General features: G+C 51.7%; 1 protein-coding gene across 1 annotated transcript in view; it reads right to left on the minus strand.

Moving 5' to 3' along the window:
* The window catches only part of LOC144673128 (IQ motif and SEC7 domain-containing protein 1-like), an 87,755-nt gene that overhangs the window by 54,312 nt on the left and 17,652 nt on the right, over window positions 1-15,791 (minus strand). The window contains exons 6-10 of the mRNA XM_078535112.1: window positions 15,170-15,336; window positions 13,511-13,650; window positions 12,543-12,668; window positions 9,659-9,758; window positions 6,536-6,697 (exon numbers count right to left, since the gene is read on the minus strand). Of these exons, the coding sequence (XP_078391238.1) occupies window positions 6,536-6,697; window positions 9,659-9,758; window positions 12,543-12,668; window positions 13,511-13,650; window positions 15,170-15,336 (695 nt within the window). The remainder of the gene's footprint in view (window positions 1-6,535; window positions 6,698-9,658; window positions 9,759-12,542; window positions 12,669-13,510; window positions 13,651-15,169; window positions 15,337-15,791) is intronic.

The raw sequence follows: 15,791 nt of genomic DNA on the forward strand, positions 1-15,791 counted from the left end.
GTCTGTAACTCTTCCCCAGGTATCTGTTATTCTATATATAAAGGACACCAAACCCCTTGATTAGATTCCAGGCTGTAACTCACTCCCGGGTATCCGTTATTGTATAGATAAACCCCCACCGAACCCCTCGATTACATTCCAGACTGGAACTCACTCCCGCGTATCTGTTATTTTACATATAAAACCCCAAACCCCTCGGTTAGATTCCAGTCTGTAACTCACTCCCGGGTATCTGTTATTTTTTATATAAACCCCCTGAAACCCTCGATTAGATTCCAGTCTGTAACTCACTCCCGGGTATCTGTGATACTGTATATAAACCCCCCCGAACCCCTCGATTAGATTCCAGTCTGTAGCTCACTCCCGGGTATCTGTTATTCTATATATAAACCACCCCGAACCCCTCGATTAGATTCCAGTCTGTAACTCACTCCCGGGTATCTGTTATTCTATATATAAACCACAAAGAACCCCTCGATTAGATTCCAATCTAGAACTCACTCCTGAGTATCTGTTATTCTATATATAAACCTCCCCGAACGCCTCGATTAGATTCCCGTCAGCAACTCGCTCCCAGGTTCTGTTATTCTATATATAAACCCCAACAACCCCTCGATATGATTCCAGTCTGTAACTCTTCCCCAGGTATCTGTTATTCTATATATAAACCCCGCCGAACACCTCGATTAGATTCCAGTCTGTTACTCCCTCCAGGGTAACTGTTATTCTATATATAAACCCCCCCGAACACCTCGATTAGATTCCAGTCTGTTACTCCCTCCCGGGTATCTGTTATTCTATATATAAACCAGCCCGAACCCCTCGATTAGATTCCAGTCTGTAACTCACTCCCGGGTATCTTTTATTCTATATATGAACCCACCCAAAACCCTCAATTAGATTCCAGCCTGTAACTTACACCTGAATATCTGTTATTCTAAATATGAACCACCCTGAATCCATAGATTAGATTCCAGTCAGTAACTCACCCCCGGGTATCTGTTATTCTATATATAACCCCCCAAACTGCTCGATTAGATTCCAGTCTGTATCTCACTCCGGGGTATCTGTTATTCTATATATAAACCACCCCGAACCCCTCGATTAGATTCCAGCCTGTAACTCACTCCCGGGGACCTGTTATTCTATATATAAACCACAACGAGCCACTCGATTAGATTCCAGTCTGTAACTCACTACTGAATATCCGTTATTCTATATATCAACCCCCCGAACCCCTCGATTAGATTCCAGTCTGCAACTCACTCCCGGGTATCCGTTATTCTATACATAAACAACTCCCGAACCACTCGATTAGATTCCAGTCTGTAATTCACTCCCGGGTATCTGTTATTCTATATATAAACCCACCCCGAACAACCTCGATTAGATTCCAGTCTGTAACTCACTCCCGGGTATCTGTTATTCTATATATAAACCCACCCCGAACCCCTCGATTAGATTCCAGGCTGTAACTCACTCCCGGGTATCCGTTATTCTATACATAAACCCCCACCGAACCTCTCGATTACATTCGAGGCTGGAACTCACTCCCGGGTATCTGTTATTTTATATATAAAACCCCAAACCCCTCGGTTAGATTCCAGTCTGTAACTCACTCCCGGGTATCTGTTATTTTATTTATAAACCCCCTGAATCCCTCGATTAGATGCCAGTCTGTAACTCACTCCCGGGTATCTGTGATACTATATATAAAACCCCCGAACCCCTCATTTTGATTCCAGTCTGTAACTCACTCCCGGGTATCTGTTATTCTTTCTAAACCCCCTGAAATCCTCGATTAGATTCCAGTCTGTAACTCACTCCAGGTATCTGTTATTCTATATATAAAATCCCCGAACCCTTCGATTTGATTCCCATCTGCAACTCACTTCCGGGTATCTGTTATTCTATATATAAGTCACCCCGAACCCCTTGATTAGATTCCAGTCTGTAACTCACTCCAGTATATCTGTTATTCTATATATAAACGCCCAAAACCCCTCGATTAGATTCCAGTCTGTAACTCACTCCCGGGTATCTGTTATTCTATATATAAACCCCCCGAACCCCTCGATTAGATTCCAGTCTGTAACTCACTCCCGGGTATCTGTTATTCGATATATAAACCCCACCGAACCCCTCGATTAGATTCACAGCCTGTAACTCACTCCCGGGTATCTATTATTCTGTATATAAACTCCCCGAACACCTCGATTAGATTCCAGTCTGTAACTCACTCCCAGGTATCTGTTATTCTATCTATAAACCACCCCGAACCCCTCGATTAAATTCCAGTTTGTAACTCACTCCCGGGTATCTGTTATTCTATATATAAACCACACCGAACCCCTCGATTAGATTCCAGTCTGTAACTCACACCCAGGTATCGGTTATTCTATATATAAACCACGCCAAACCCCTTGATTAGATTCCAGTCTGCAACTCACTCCTGGGTATCTGTTATTCTATAAAAAAGCCCCCAAAAACCCTTGATTTTATTCCAGTCTGTATCTCACTCCCGGGTATCTGTTATTCTATATATAAGCCCCCAAAAACCCTCGATTTTATTCCAGCCTGTATCGCACTGCTGGGTATCTGTTATTTTATATATAAACCACACCGAACCCCTTGATTAGATTCCAGGCTGTTACTCCGTGCAGGGTATCTTTTATTCTACATATGAACCCACCCAAAAGCCTCAATTAGATTCCAGCCTGTAACTTACACCTGAATATCTGTAATTCCATATATGAACCACCCTGAATTCATCGATTAGATTCCAGTCACTAACTCACCCCCGGGTATCTGCTATTCTATATATTTAAGCCCCGAACACCTCGATTAGATTCCAGTCTGTAACTCACTACTGGGAATCTGTTATTTTATATATAAACCCACCCCGAACCCCACGATTAGATTCCAGTCTGTAACTCACTACCGGGTATCTGTTATTCAATATATAAACCCCTCTGAACCCCTCGATTAGATTCCAGTCTGTGACTCACTCCCGGGTATCTGTTATTCTATATATAAACCACTCCGAACCCCTCCATTAGATTCCAGTCTGTAACACAGACCCGGGTATCTGTCATTCTATATATAAACCACCCCGAACCCCTCGATTAGATTCCAGTCTGTAACTCACTCCCGAGTATCTGTTATTCTTTTAATAACCCCCACCGAACCCCTCGATTAGATTCCTGTCTGTAACTCACTGCCGGGTATCTGCTATTCGATATATAAAACCCTCGAACCCCTCGATTAGATTCCAGTCTGTAACTCACGCCCGGGTACCTGTTATTCTATATATAAATCCCCCGAACCCCTGGATTAGATTCCAGTCTGTAACTCACTCCCGGGTGTCTGTTATTCTATATATAAACCCCCCCCGAACCCCTCGATTAGATTCACAGCCTGGAACTCACTCCCGGGTATCTATTATTCTGTATAAAAACCACCCCGAACCCCTCGATTAGATTCCAGTCTGTAACTCACTCCCGGGTATCTGTTATTCTATACATAAACCCCCCGAACCCCTCGATTAGATTCCAGTCTGTAACTCACTCCTGGGTATCTGTTATTCTATATATAAACTACCCCCCTGAACCCCTCGATTAGATTCCAGTCTGTAACTCACTCCCGGGTATCTGTTATTCTACATATAAACCCCCGAACCCCTCGATTAGATTCCAGTCTGTAACTCACTCCCGAGTATCTGTTATTCTTTTAATAACCCCCACCGAACCCCTCGATTAGATTCCTGTCTGTAACTCACTGCCGGGTATCTGCTATTCGATATATAAAACCCCCGAACCCCTCGATTAGATTCCAGTCTGTAACTCACGCCCGGGTACCTGTTATTCTATATATAAATCCCCCGAACCCCTGGATTAGATTCCAGTCTGTAACTCACTCCCGGGTGTCTGTTATTCTATATATAAACCCCCCCCGAACCCCTCGATTAGATTCACAGCCTGGAACTCACTCCCGGGTATCTATTATTCTGTATAAAAACCACCCCGAACCCCTCGATTAGATTCCAGTCTGTAACTCACTCCCGGGTATCTGTTATTCTATATATAAACCCCCCGAACCCCTCGATTAGATTCCAGTCTGTAACTCACTCCTGGGTATCTGTTATTCTATATATAAACTACCCCCCTGAACCCCTCGATTAGATTCCAGTCTGTAACTCACTCCCGGGTATCTGTTATTCTACATATAAACCCCCGAACCCCTCGATTAGATTCCAGTCTGTAACTCACCCCCGGGTATCTGTTATTCTATATATAAACCACACCAAACCCCTCGATTAGATTCCAGTCTGCAACTCACTCCCAGGTATCTGTTATTCTATATATAAACACCCAGAACACCTCGATTTGATTCCAGTCTGTAACTCTCCCTCGTGTATCCATTATTCTATATTTAAACCACACCGAACCTCTTAATTAGATTCCAGGCTGTAACTCACTCCCGGTTATCCGTTATTCTATATATAAACCCCCACCGACCCCCTCGATTACATTCCAGTCTGCAACTCACTCCCAGGTATCTGTTATTCTATATATAAACACCCACAACACCTCGATTTGATTCCAGTCTGTAACTCTCCCCCGTGTATCTGTTATTCTATATATAAACCACCCCGAACCCCTCGATTAGATTCCAGTCTGTAACTCACTCCCGGGTATCTGTTACTCTATATATAAAACCCCAAACCCCTCGATTAGATTCCAGTCTGTAACTCACCCCCGGGTACCTGATATTTTATATATAAACCCCCCGAACCCCTGGATTAGTTTCCAGTCTGTAACTCACTCCCGGGTATCTGTTATTCTTTTTATAACCCCCGCCCCCTGAACCCCTTGATTAGATTCATAGCCTGTAACTTACTCCCGGGTATCTATTACTCTGTATGTAAACTCCCCGAACACCTCGATTAGATTCCAGTCTGTCACTCACTCTCGGGTATATGTTATTCCATCTATAAACCACCCCGAACCCCATGGTTAGAGTACAGTCTGTAACTCACTCCCGACTGGAATCTAATCGAGGAGTTCGGGGGTTAAATATATAGAATAATAGATACCCGGGAGTTATTCTATATATAAACCACCCCGAACCCCTTGATTAGATTCCAGTCTGCAACTCACTCCCGGGTATCGGTTATTCTATATATGAACCACCCTGAATGCATCGACTAGATTCCAGTCAGTAACTCACCCCCCGGGTATCTGTTATTCTATATATTTAACCCCCGAACCCCTCGATTAGATTCCAGTCAGTAACTCTGGTGTAATGGTTCTGCTCAGTAATTGAAGTCAGGACACTTCCCGAAACGCATCTCGTGTCCGTCAGGTCAGACATTGACCCCTCCATCGTCCCAGGCCGCAGGGTGGGCCCTGCTGCTGGTCCCCGGGTCACCCCGACTCCCGGCTCCTCTCGCTGATCCCATCCCTGGAGCTCCGCCCCTCCTCTTTGTCTCTCCTTAATCGATTGGGGTTTGAACCCAACGCTGTGGCCTAGAGCGAGGACGTTCCGTCGGGAACGCGTCACTTCAAACGATGTGGGGGTTAGCGCTCCTCCCGCATCCTTGCCCCCATCAACATGGCCGCCCTCGCCCCCATCAAACATGGCCCCCCTTGTTCTCCAACAAACATGGCCGCCTTCCCCTCCTCCCCCCCATCTCAACAAGCATGGCCATCCTTGCACAGGCCACAAACATGGCCACCCTCGCCCCCAACAAACATGGCCCCCCCTTGTTCTCCAACAAACATGGCCGCCTTCCCCTCCTCCCCCCCATCTCAACAAGCATGGCCATCATTGCACAGGCCACAAACATGGCCACCCTCGCCCCCAACAAACATGGCCGCCCTTGCCCCTCAGAAACAGGGCCGTCCTCGCACTGCCCACAAACATGGCCGTCTTTGCCCCCAACTAACATGGCCATCCTCACACAGCACACAAATCTGGCCGTCCTTGCCCCCAACTAACGTGGCCATCCTCACACAGCCCACAAACATGGCTGTCCTTGCCCCCAACAAACATGGCCATTCTCACACAGCCCACAAACATGGCCACCCTCGCCCCCAACAAACATGGCCATCCTCACTCAGCCCACAAACATGGGCGCCCTCGCCCCCAACAAACATGGCCATCCTCACACTGCCCACAAACATGGCCACCCTCGCCCCAAACAAACATGGCCACCCTCACCCCCAACAAACATGGCTATCCTCGCACTGCCCAAAAACATGGCCACCCTCGCCCCAAACAAACATGGCCGCCCTCACCCCCAACAAACATGGCCATCCTCGCACTGCCCACAAACATGGCCACCATCGCCCCCCCACAAACATGGCCACCCTCGCTCCCCAACAAACATGATCACCACTCACCCCAGGTAAACATGGCTGCCAACTGCTTTTGACAAACTTGTGTGTTCTTGCCGCCACCCCCCCACACCCACAAACATTTCGGGAGAGACGCCGCTTGCAGAGACACACATATCCGCCTTCTCAATACTTACATTCCACCCGGTATTTCTCCATCTCCTGGACCTCGGCGACGGACTCTCGCAGGTCGCTGGCAAACCTGGTCCGGTCCTGCACGCTGGGGGCATTGAAGATGATGAGGATCTTCTTTTCTGCGCTGGGTATGGACGAGGCCAGCTTGATGCCGTGGGGGTAATCTTGGGGTTAAGAGAAAGAAACAGTGAGAGAGGTAGTGAGAGGTTGGCATCGAGTGGCCTGTGGGGTCGAAAAAGGGTTTTGGGGGTTGTTGGCAGGAATGCCTGTGCGGGGAAGCGGGGCCCAGGCTGGGTCGCGGCCGGGGTCAGGTTCTCGTGGAGGCAAATTTGACCGTTGCCCCCAACAGACGCAGCCACTCTCGACCCCCAACAAACATGACCACTCTTGCCCCCAACAAATATGACCACTCTCGCCCGCAACAAACATGACCACTCTCGCCCCCAACAAACATGACCACTCTCGCCCCCAACAAACATGACCACTCTCGCCCCCAACAAACATGGCCACTCTCGCCCCCAACAAACATGACCACTCTCGCCCCCAACAAACATATCCACTCTCACCCCCAACAAATATGGTCACTCTTGCTCCCAACAAACATGGTCACTCTCGCCCCCAACAAACATGGTCACTCTCGCCCCCAACAAACATGGTCACTCTCGCCCCCAACAAACATGGCCACTCTCGCCCCCAACAAACATGACCATGCTCACCCGCAACAAACATGGCCACTCTCACCCGCAACTGACATGGCCACTCTCGCCCCCAACAAACATGGCCACTCTCACCCCCAACAAACATGACCACTCTCACCCGCAACAAACACGGTCATTCTCACCCGCAACAAACATGACCATGCTCACCCGCAACAAACATGGTCACTCTCACCCGCAACAAACATGGTCACTCTCACCCCCAACAAACATGGTCACTCTCACCCCCAACAAACATGGTCACTCTCACCCCCAACAAACATGGTCACTCTCACCCCCAACAAACATGGTCACTCTCACCCCCAACAAACATGGTCACTCTCACCCCCAACAAACATGGCCACTCTCGCCCCCAACAATCATGGCCACTCTCGCCCCCCCCCAACAGACATTCCCACTCACCCCCACCCCACCCCCCACCCCCCACCAAACATTGCCACTATCACCCCCATCAAGCCCGCCATGGGTCCTCTGACAGCACCTTCCAAACCCACCACCTCTACCGCCTAGAAGGACAAGGGCAGCAGACACACGGGGAACACCACCACCTGCAAGTTCCCCTCCGAGCCCCACACACACCATCCCGACTTGGAAACATATCGGCCGTTCCTTCACCGTCGCCGGGTCCAAATCCAGGAACTCCCTCCCTGACAGGGGAGGCAGTGGTGAAGTGTTATTGTCACTGGACTAGTACTCCAGGAAACCCGGGATAACGCTCCGGGAGATTGGGTTCGAATCCCACCACGGTCAATTTAAAAAAATTTGGAATTAGAAGTCTAATGATGACCATGTTGTCGACGACTGTGAAAACCCCATTTCTGATCCCCGAGAGCAAAGGAAACCTGCTGTCTTGTTCCAGACCCGAGTGGTTGACTCTGAAATGGCCTAGCCAGCATGAATACATCCTTTTGTTAAGAAAGGACAGGGACTGCAGTGGTTCAAAGAGTCAGCTCAACACCGCCACCTTCTCAAGGGGCAACGAGGGGGTTTGTCCACATCTCGTAAGTCAGTAAAAACGAGATAGCCTCGGGAACGAGGGAGATGAGGGGGGAATTTCTTCTCTCCGAGGGTGGTCAGCCTGTGGAATTCTCTACCCCCCCCCCCCTCCCCATCCCCCCCTCCACCAGAGAGCAGAGGGGGCTGCCTCGTTGAATATACTCAAGGCTGATTTCTGATCGACGAGGGAGGGTGGGGGAGGGGGGGAGGTCAAGGGTTACGGGGGTGGGAGAGGGATGGTCAGGGGCAGGAAACACTCGGCCCCTCGAGCCTGCTCCACCAGTCGACGCCGCCCTGGCTGACCTGGGTCGTGACCTCGACCCCACATTCCCGCCCTCCCCCCCACCGATAACCATTCACCCCCCCCCCTCCTTGCTTAACCGAGAATCTATCCAGCTCTGCCTTAAAAACACACACGGACTCCGCTTCCAGTCTGAGCAGAGCGAGTGGATCACAACTGGAGCAGCCACGATCTCTCTGAATGGTGGGGGGGAGGGCGCCATGGGGCAGGCTGGAAGGGCCGAGCGGCCTACTCCCATGATCCTACGGTCAGCCCAGTCATCTGGACACGACTCAGAAACATTCCCCACCCTCCTCCCCCCCCCACCCCCCTCCACCACTACCCTCCACTCCCCCACGACCCTTGCGATGGGGTATTTGGCACACCTGTGGGCACCAGGGGGTAGGAGGGGCGCCCAGGTTACTATGGAAACGGATAGGCCCTTGCCGGCCCAGGGTCGAAGGTCAATCGATCTCGGCGGCCTGTTCGGGGCTTGTGGGGTGGGGGTGGGGGGGAGGGGGGTGGCGAGGGTTGGTTTTGGGGGCGGTGGGGGGGAGGGGCGACGACGCGGGTGGGGGAAAGTCTCCCGGGGAAGCGTCACCCGAGTTGGCGGCCTTAACAGTAAAGCTGGTACATCCCTCCCCCCACCACACCCCCCCACCCCCCCACCACCACTGGCAACACTTTCTTCGAGGGCCTGGGGCGAAGGATCTGCAGCTCGGGTGAGCGAATGGATTCGCTTCCCACTGGCCCGGAGTGAGAGAGAGAGAGAGAGAAAAAAAAACGCGATCCAGCTCGTTGGCCATGGAGGCCGTCATCGCATCTGAGGGCCAGGTCCCCACACACACCCACCCACCTCTCCCCCACACACACACACACACACGCACAAGTGTCCGCCGCGCAGCGACGAGGATTGGCAGTGGCCCAGGCACGACCGGGGTCAAGAGTGACCTCACAGCGGCCGGCTGGGCGGAGAGTCACAAGCGCACGGGCTGGAGGGGCCGAATGGCCCTCTCCTCCCGCGCTGATGTTAACCACGCTAGGATTCGCGTCGGAAGGCGGAGGACGGAGTCTGTGTGGCGCCATATCGAGCCAAGCCAGCATTTACCCAACTGATTCTGTGAAATACTTACAGGCGTTTTGGAATAGGTTAACCTTCATCTCGTGCAGTGCAAACGACTGACGGAAACTGTATGTCACTGAGATCTTCTTCTTCTGAAAGACCTTAGTGACCTGGAAGAAGAGGAGTACAGAAGTCAGGGTGACAGATGGAGAGAAGAGGAACATAGGAGGGAGAGAGGGAGAGAGGAGAGACAGAGAGGAAGAGACACTGAGACAGAGAGAAAGGAGGAGAGAGAGAAAGAGAAAAAGAGGTGGAGAGAGAAAGAGGCGGAGGGAGAGAGGGAGTAAGAGAGGAAGAGAGAGGGTGGAGGGAGAAAGAGAGGCAGAGAGAGAAAGAAATGGGGAAAGAGAGAAAGAGGCGGAGAGAAAGGGAGAGAGAAAGAGATGACAATAGAGAAAGGGTAATAGAGAGTGTGATGCAGAAAGAGTCAGAAAGAGAGAGACAGAAAGAGAGAGACAGAGAGAGAGAGAGACAGAGAGAAAGAGAGACAGAGAGAGAGAATGCAAGATGGAGAGAAACTGAGGGAGAGAGACAGAGAGAGAGACAGAGAGAGAGACTGAGAGAGGGAGAGAGAGAGAGACTGAGGGAGAGAGAGACTGAGGGAGAGAGAGAGACAGAGGCAGAGAGAGAGAGAGAAACAGAAAAAGGGGGAGAGAGAGACAGATTGAAATAGTGATAAAAATACAATTGAGAGAGTGTGGAAGAGTGAGAAAAAGAGATAGACAGAACCGGACAGAGAGAGAAAGAAAAAATAGCAGTGGTCAAGAGTAGAAGTGGAAAACTTAGAGTAAGGGAGAAGAAGCAAGAGTGGGCAAAAGTGAATGAGAAAGAGATACTCGGGGAGACTGAGAGAGAAAGGGAAAGTGGGAGAGGCAGAGAGAGCGGGAGAGAGGAAGCGAGAGACTGAGAGCGCGTGTGTCAAGAAGATATAATAATGTCTATAATGTTATTGGGAATTATTTTAAATAGAGTTCGAGTGGCGTCTGTGCCGATGTTTGTGTGTGTGTGTGTGTGTGTGTGTGTGTGTGTGTGTCTTAATTGGATTAAAGCCAGTTGGTCTAGAGGCTTTGATGTACAGACAGTTTGAAATAGTAATTAGGTAAACATAAGGAAGTTACAAGGTGAAGTGTAAAGGGTGAAATTTGTATTTTTAAATAAACCGTTCAAACGAATGGGTGAAATATTACTCCTCGCCCGAAGGAGCCAAACAATGTGTTCACTTTTTCCACAGTTTACTGATAAAATTGGTGCCATGAAAGGGTTATATTGTGAGAAGAGGTAAAGTTCAAAAAGCCTAGTGGTACGACGAGAATTTGTAATCAAAGAGGAAAATATGTATAAAGGGAGAGAAGGCTGTTGGTAAAAGAGGAGGGATTCTAAGATCTAAAGTCTCCAGCCTGTAAGCCTCAAGCTGCTGTCTGCATGGACCCAGAACTGAAAGAAACTCATTTTGAATGTGGCTGTCCAGAGTGTGCTTTGCCAGGGGTCTGTTTAAATCTATGAGTTAACTGGGAGTCAGGTTAATTAGGGGATTTTTTTAAAGAAGTTATTATTGTAATAATTTGTAGACATATGTATGTGCTTACAATCGTTTAATTAATAAATGTTTAATTTAGTTTTATAAAAACCTCTTGAGACTCGGTGGTCTTATTATTACTGAATTCAAAGCCAGCATCTCGAACCATACAAAACGCAAAAATGGGTTATGACAGTTGTTTCAAGTTTCCCTCAGGGATTCGAACAGCTCAGCATTTACCATCGGCTCTATCATAACAGAGAGAGAGGGGGAGCGAGAGACAGAGAGGGAGCGAGAGAGAGAGGGAGCGAGAGAAAGAGGGAGCGAGAGATGGAGAGAGTGAACAGCAGAGAGATGGAGAGGGAGCGTGAGAAACAGATGGAGGGTGGCAGAAGGCGCAAGGAAGGGAAGGAAAGCCATGGGTTCACACAAAGCCCCAATGGACAGACGGACAGAGGGATGCTACCTTACGGAGGGGGGGATGAGGGAGACTGGCTGCACGCACAGCAAGATCCCACAAGCATCGCTGTGGGAGGGGACGAGGCGACGGACGGGGGGGTGGGTGTGGGGGAGAAAAAGGCTTGATCGGACGCCAGCGAGTGACGGAGGGAACTAAGGACGAGATGGGAGGAGATGGAACGGGAGACACAGCAGGGTCTCTCGCGTGTCAGTCCGCGAAACATTCGGTGACACGAACCACGTCGATATTTCAGAAAAGCTCGAACGGGGAGGCGAAGGAATAACGGAGACGGTCCTAAACGCAGGGGAGGAAGGATACACCTTCAACAGGCGTTAAACATCAACTGTTTGCGCAGGGCACGCAGTCTCTGTATTCATACACCTCATTTTGGAATTGTCTGAGGGTCAACAATGGGCCCAGTGCCCACGGGGAACGTCCTCCCCACTACTCCTCTTCTGTTAGTCATCCTAGGGCCTCTCATGCCCACCTGAGAGCCTCAGATTGATGCCTCGTCCGACAGTGCGGCGCTCCCTCAGCACTGACCCTCCGACAGTGCAGCGCTCCCTCAGCACTGACCCTCCGACAGTGCAGCGCTCCCTCAGCACTGACCCTCCGACAGCGCGGCACTCCCTCAGCACTGACCCTCAGACAGTGCAGCGCTCCCTCAGCACTGACCCTCCGACAGTGCGGGGCTCCCTCAGCACTGACCCTCCGACAGTGCGGGGCTCCCTCAGCACTGACCCTCCGACAGCGCGGTGCTCCCTCAGCACTGACCCTCCGACAGTGCGGTGCTCCCTCAGGGACGTGAGAGGAAGGGATAATGCCACTCTGGGAAACGGGAGGAAGAGAAAGAGACCAAAAGAGAGAGAGCGAGAGCTCAGGAGAGAGGGCGAGTCCGAAAGTGGGACTGTATCTTACCACAAGCAGATCGTTGAAGAGAAAGACCTCACGCTGATGGACACCCTGTTTCTGTGGTCGATTAGGATCCGGAACCTCGTACAGGCGACAGCAGCAAACCAGCCGGCGGTGTGGCAGCGACAGAACCTGAAGAGCGACAGAACCATCCTCAAAAACTCTATCTAACCCTGTGCTATACCTGTCCTGGGAGTGTTTGACGGGGTCAGTGTAGAGGGAGCTTTACTCTGTATCTAACCCCGTGCTGTACCTGTCCTGGGAGTGTTTGATGGGGACGGTGTAGAGGGAGCTTTACTCTGTATCTAACCACGTGCTGTACCTGTCCTGGGAGTGTTTGATGGGGACGGTGTAGAGGGAGCTTTACTCTGTATCTAACCCCGTGCTGTACCTGTCCTGGGAGTGTTTGATGGGGACGGTGTAGAGGGAGCTTTACTCTGTATCTAACCCCGTGCTGTACCTGTCCTGGGAGTGTTTGATGGGGACGGTGTAGAGGGAGCTTTACTCTGTATCTAACCCCTTGCTGTACCTGTCCTGGGAGTGTTTGATGGGGACGATGTATAGGGAGCTTTTCTCTGTATCTAACCCCGTGCTGTACCTGTCCTAGGAGTGTTTGATGGGGACGGTGTAGAGGGAGCTTTACTCTGTATCTAACCCCGTGCTGTACCTGTCCTGGGAGTGTTTGATGGGGACAGTGTAGAGGGATCTTTACTCTGTATCTAACCCCGTGCTGTACCTGTCCTGGGAGTGTTTGATGGGGACGGTGTAGAGGGAGCTTTACTCTGTATCTAACCCCGTGCTGTACCTGTCCTGGGAGTGTTTGATGGGGACAGTGTAGAGGGATCTTTACTCTGTATCTAACCCCGTGCTGTACCTGTCCTGGGAGTGTTTGATGCGGATGGTGTAGAGGGAGCTTTACTCTGTATCTAACCCCGTGCTGTACCTGTCCTGGGAGTGTTTGATGGGGACTTTACCGGTTTCTTGCCCACGATCAGCCTCTCCACGGCCTGAACCTGCGAGACGTGGTCATCGTTGGTCCTGAGCTCCCGCTTCTGGATCCGATGGTAGATTCCCACCAGCATATCCCGCGGGATGTCCTCTCCGTTATCCACTCCTGGGCGAGATGGAGAGCGCGGAGATGTCAGAATCAGGCAGGCTATCCAGGATTACAATGCGCCTGCCACATCGAACCAGGCCATTCGGCCCCTCTGCTCTGTGCTGTTCCTTCTGCCCCCCACACCAGCCTCCTCCCACTCCCTATTTCATCTCCCACTATCCCCACCTCCTTTCTCTCTGAGGTGTTTCCCACCCCCCACTTAAACACATCGACACTGTTCACCTCGACCACTCCCTGTGGGAGCGAGTCCCACGTTCTCCCCGCTCCCCGGGTGAGGGGAGTTTCTCCTGAATTCCCCTGTCGCACTGTGACATTACACTCTCTCAAGTGGGCAGAAGGGGGAATGCGCAACACTTTTGGGAAGGTTAGTGACCAGGAATGACTGGAAATCCGAGGGATCTGGGTGTCTGGGCACGTGAATCACAAGGAGTTGGTACACAGATGCAGCAAGTGACTAGGAAGGTAAATGGAAAGTTGTCCTTTATTGCGAGGCGGGGGGATGGAGTATAAGAGTCGGGAAGTCTTGCTACAACTGGACAGGGCGTTGGTGAGGCCGCTCCTGGGGCCCTGTGGACAGTTTTTGGTCTCCTTACTTAAGAAAGGATCTACTTGCCCCAGAGGGAGTGCAGTGAATATTCACCAGACCGATTCCCGGGGAGTGGGAGTGTCCCCGTGAGGAGACGTTGGGTGGAACGGGCCGATAGTCTCTGGAGTTCAGACGAGCGAGAGGCGATCGCACTGAAACGTCAAATTCTGAAGGGGTTGGACAGGGTCGATGCTGAGAGGCTGTTGCCCGCCCCCACAATCGCCCCCAACTCCCCACCCACCACCCCGCCCCCGGCTGGAGAGTCTAGAACACGGGGAGGGGGGTCACAGCCTCTGGATATGGGGGCGGCCATTTTGGACTGAGAGGAGGAGAAATTCCTTCACTTCCCAGGGTCGGGAATCTTTGGAATTCCCGAGCCCAGAGGGAGCTCAGTGGTCAAGTCCATTGGAGGCGAAGAGTGACACCGAGGGGAGGCGACGGATGGGGGGGCGAGGGGAGGAACCAGAAGATCAGCCGCGGCCATATTGAACGGTGGAGCAGCAGGACCGAGGGGCCGAGTGGCCATCTCCTGCACCCCCCACCCCCCAGCTCCCGAGCTCTGATGCTCCGAACCCGCCCGGCGCCTTTATCATTCACCAACCCCCCCGCCCTCCGCCACCAGCAGGTCAGGAGCTGAGCTCGGTGGGGTCCGATGGGGGGCATCGGGGCCGTGAAGCGATCGGCTCAACCTCAGGCCATTGCCAGTAAGACGGGCGGAGTCGGTCGCCGGGGAATTGGAGTTTGGAGCCGGGGGTGGTGGTCGGCAACAGTGGCTCCGGCCTTCCTTGGTATTGAACCGGAGGGAGTTTCTGTTCCGGGGGGCAAGAGGGGGTTCGAGATGGTCGGAGGCGAAGGGCCGGGTCGGGCCTATGTTCGAAAGCAAACACGTTGAGCTGGGGGACGAGGCAGCGCCGCGCGGCTGGGACTCACCCCGTAGGTTCTTGATGAAGTCGTCCAGCTTCATTTTGCGCTCAGGCTTCACGTTGGGGCTGTACATGTCGGTGTTGAGCAGGATGATGGCGAAAGCCAGGATGAAGATGGTGTCCGGGTTGTGGAACTGCCGAACCAGGGCTGGGTTGCAGATGCAGTAACGTTGGCTGGCAGGGGGTGGGGTGAGAGTGAGAGAGAGAGAGAGAGAGAGGGAGGGCATGGTTAGTAACTTTCGAAAGCCTTCGCCAGGGCCAGACGCTCCCAGGTACATTCCTCGCCCAGGCCGGAGAGAGAGAGTGCAGGAACGCTGAGGTGCGGAGGGATCTGGGTGTCCTGGTACACGAATCACGAAAAGAGTTAGTACACAGATGCAGCGAGCGATCGGGAAGGCAAGTGGAAAGTTGTCCTTTATTGCGAGGGGGGGGGATGGAGTATAAGAGTCGGGAAGTCTTGCTACAACTGGACAGGGCATTGGTGAGGCCGCTCCTGGGGCACTGTGGACAGTTCTGGTCCCCTTACTTCAGGAGGGACAGAGTCGCATTGGAAGCCGTTCAGAGAAGGTTCACTCGGCCGATTCCTGGGACGAAGGGGGTTTGTCTGATGAGGAAAGGTTGAGCAGGTT

Source organism: Cetorhinus maximus, unplaced genomic scaffold, assembly GCF_964194155.1.
Source record: "Cetorhinus maximus unplaced genomic scaffold, sCetMax3.hap1.1 HAP1_SCAFFOLD_296, whole genome shotgun sequence".
NCBI lineage: Eukaryota > Metazoa > Chordata > Chondrichthyes > Lamniformes > Cetorhinidae > Cetorhinus > Cetorhinus maximus.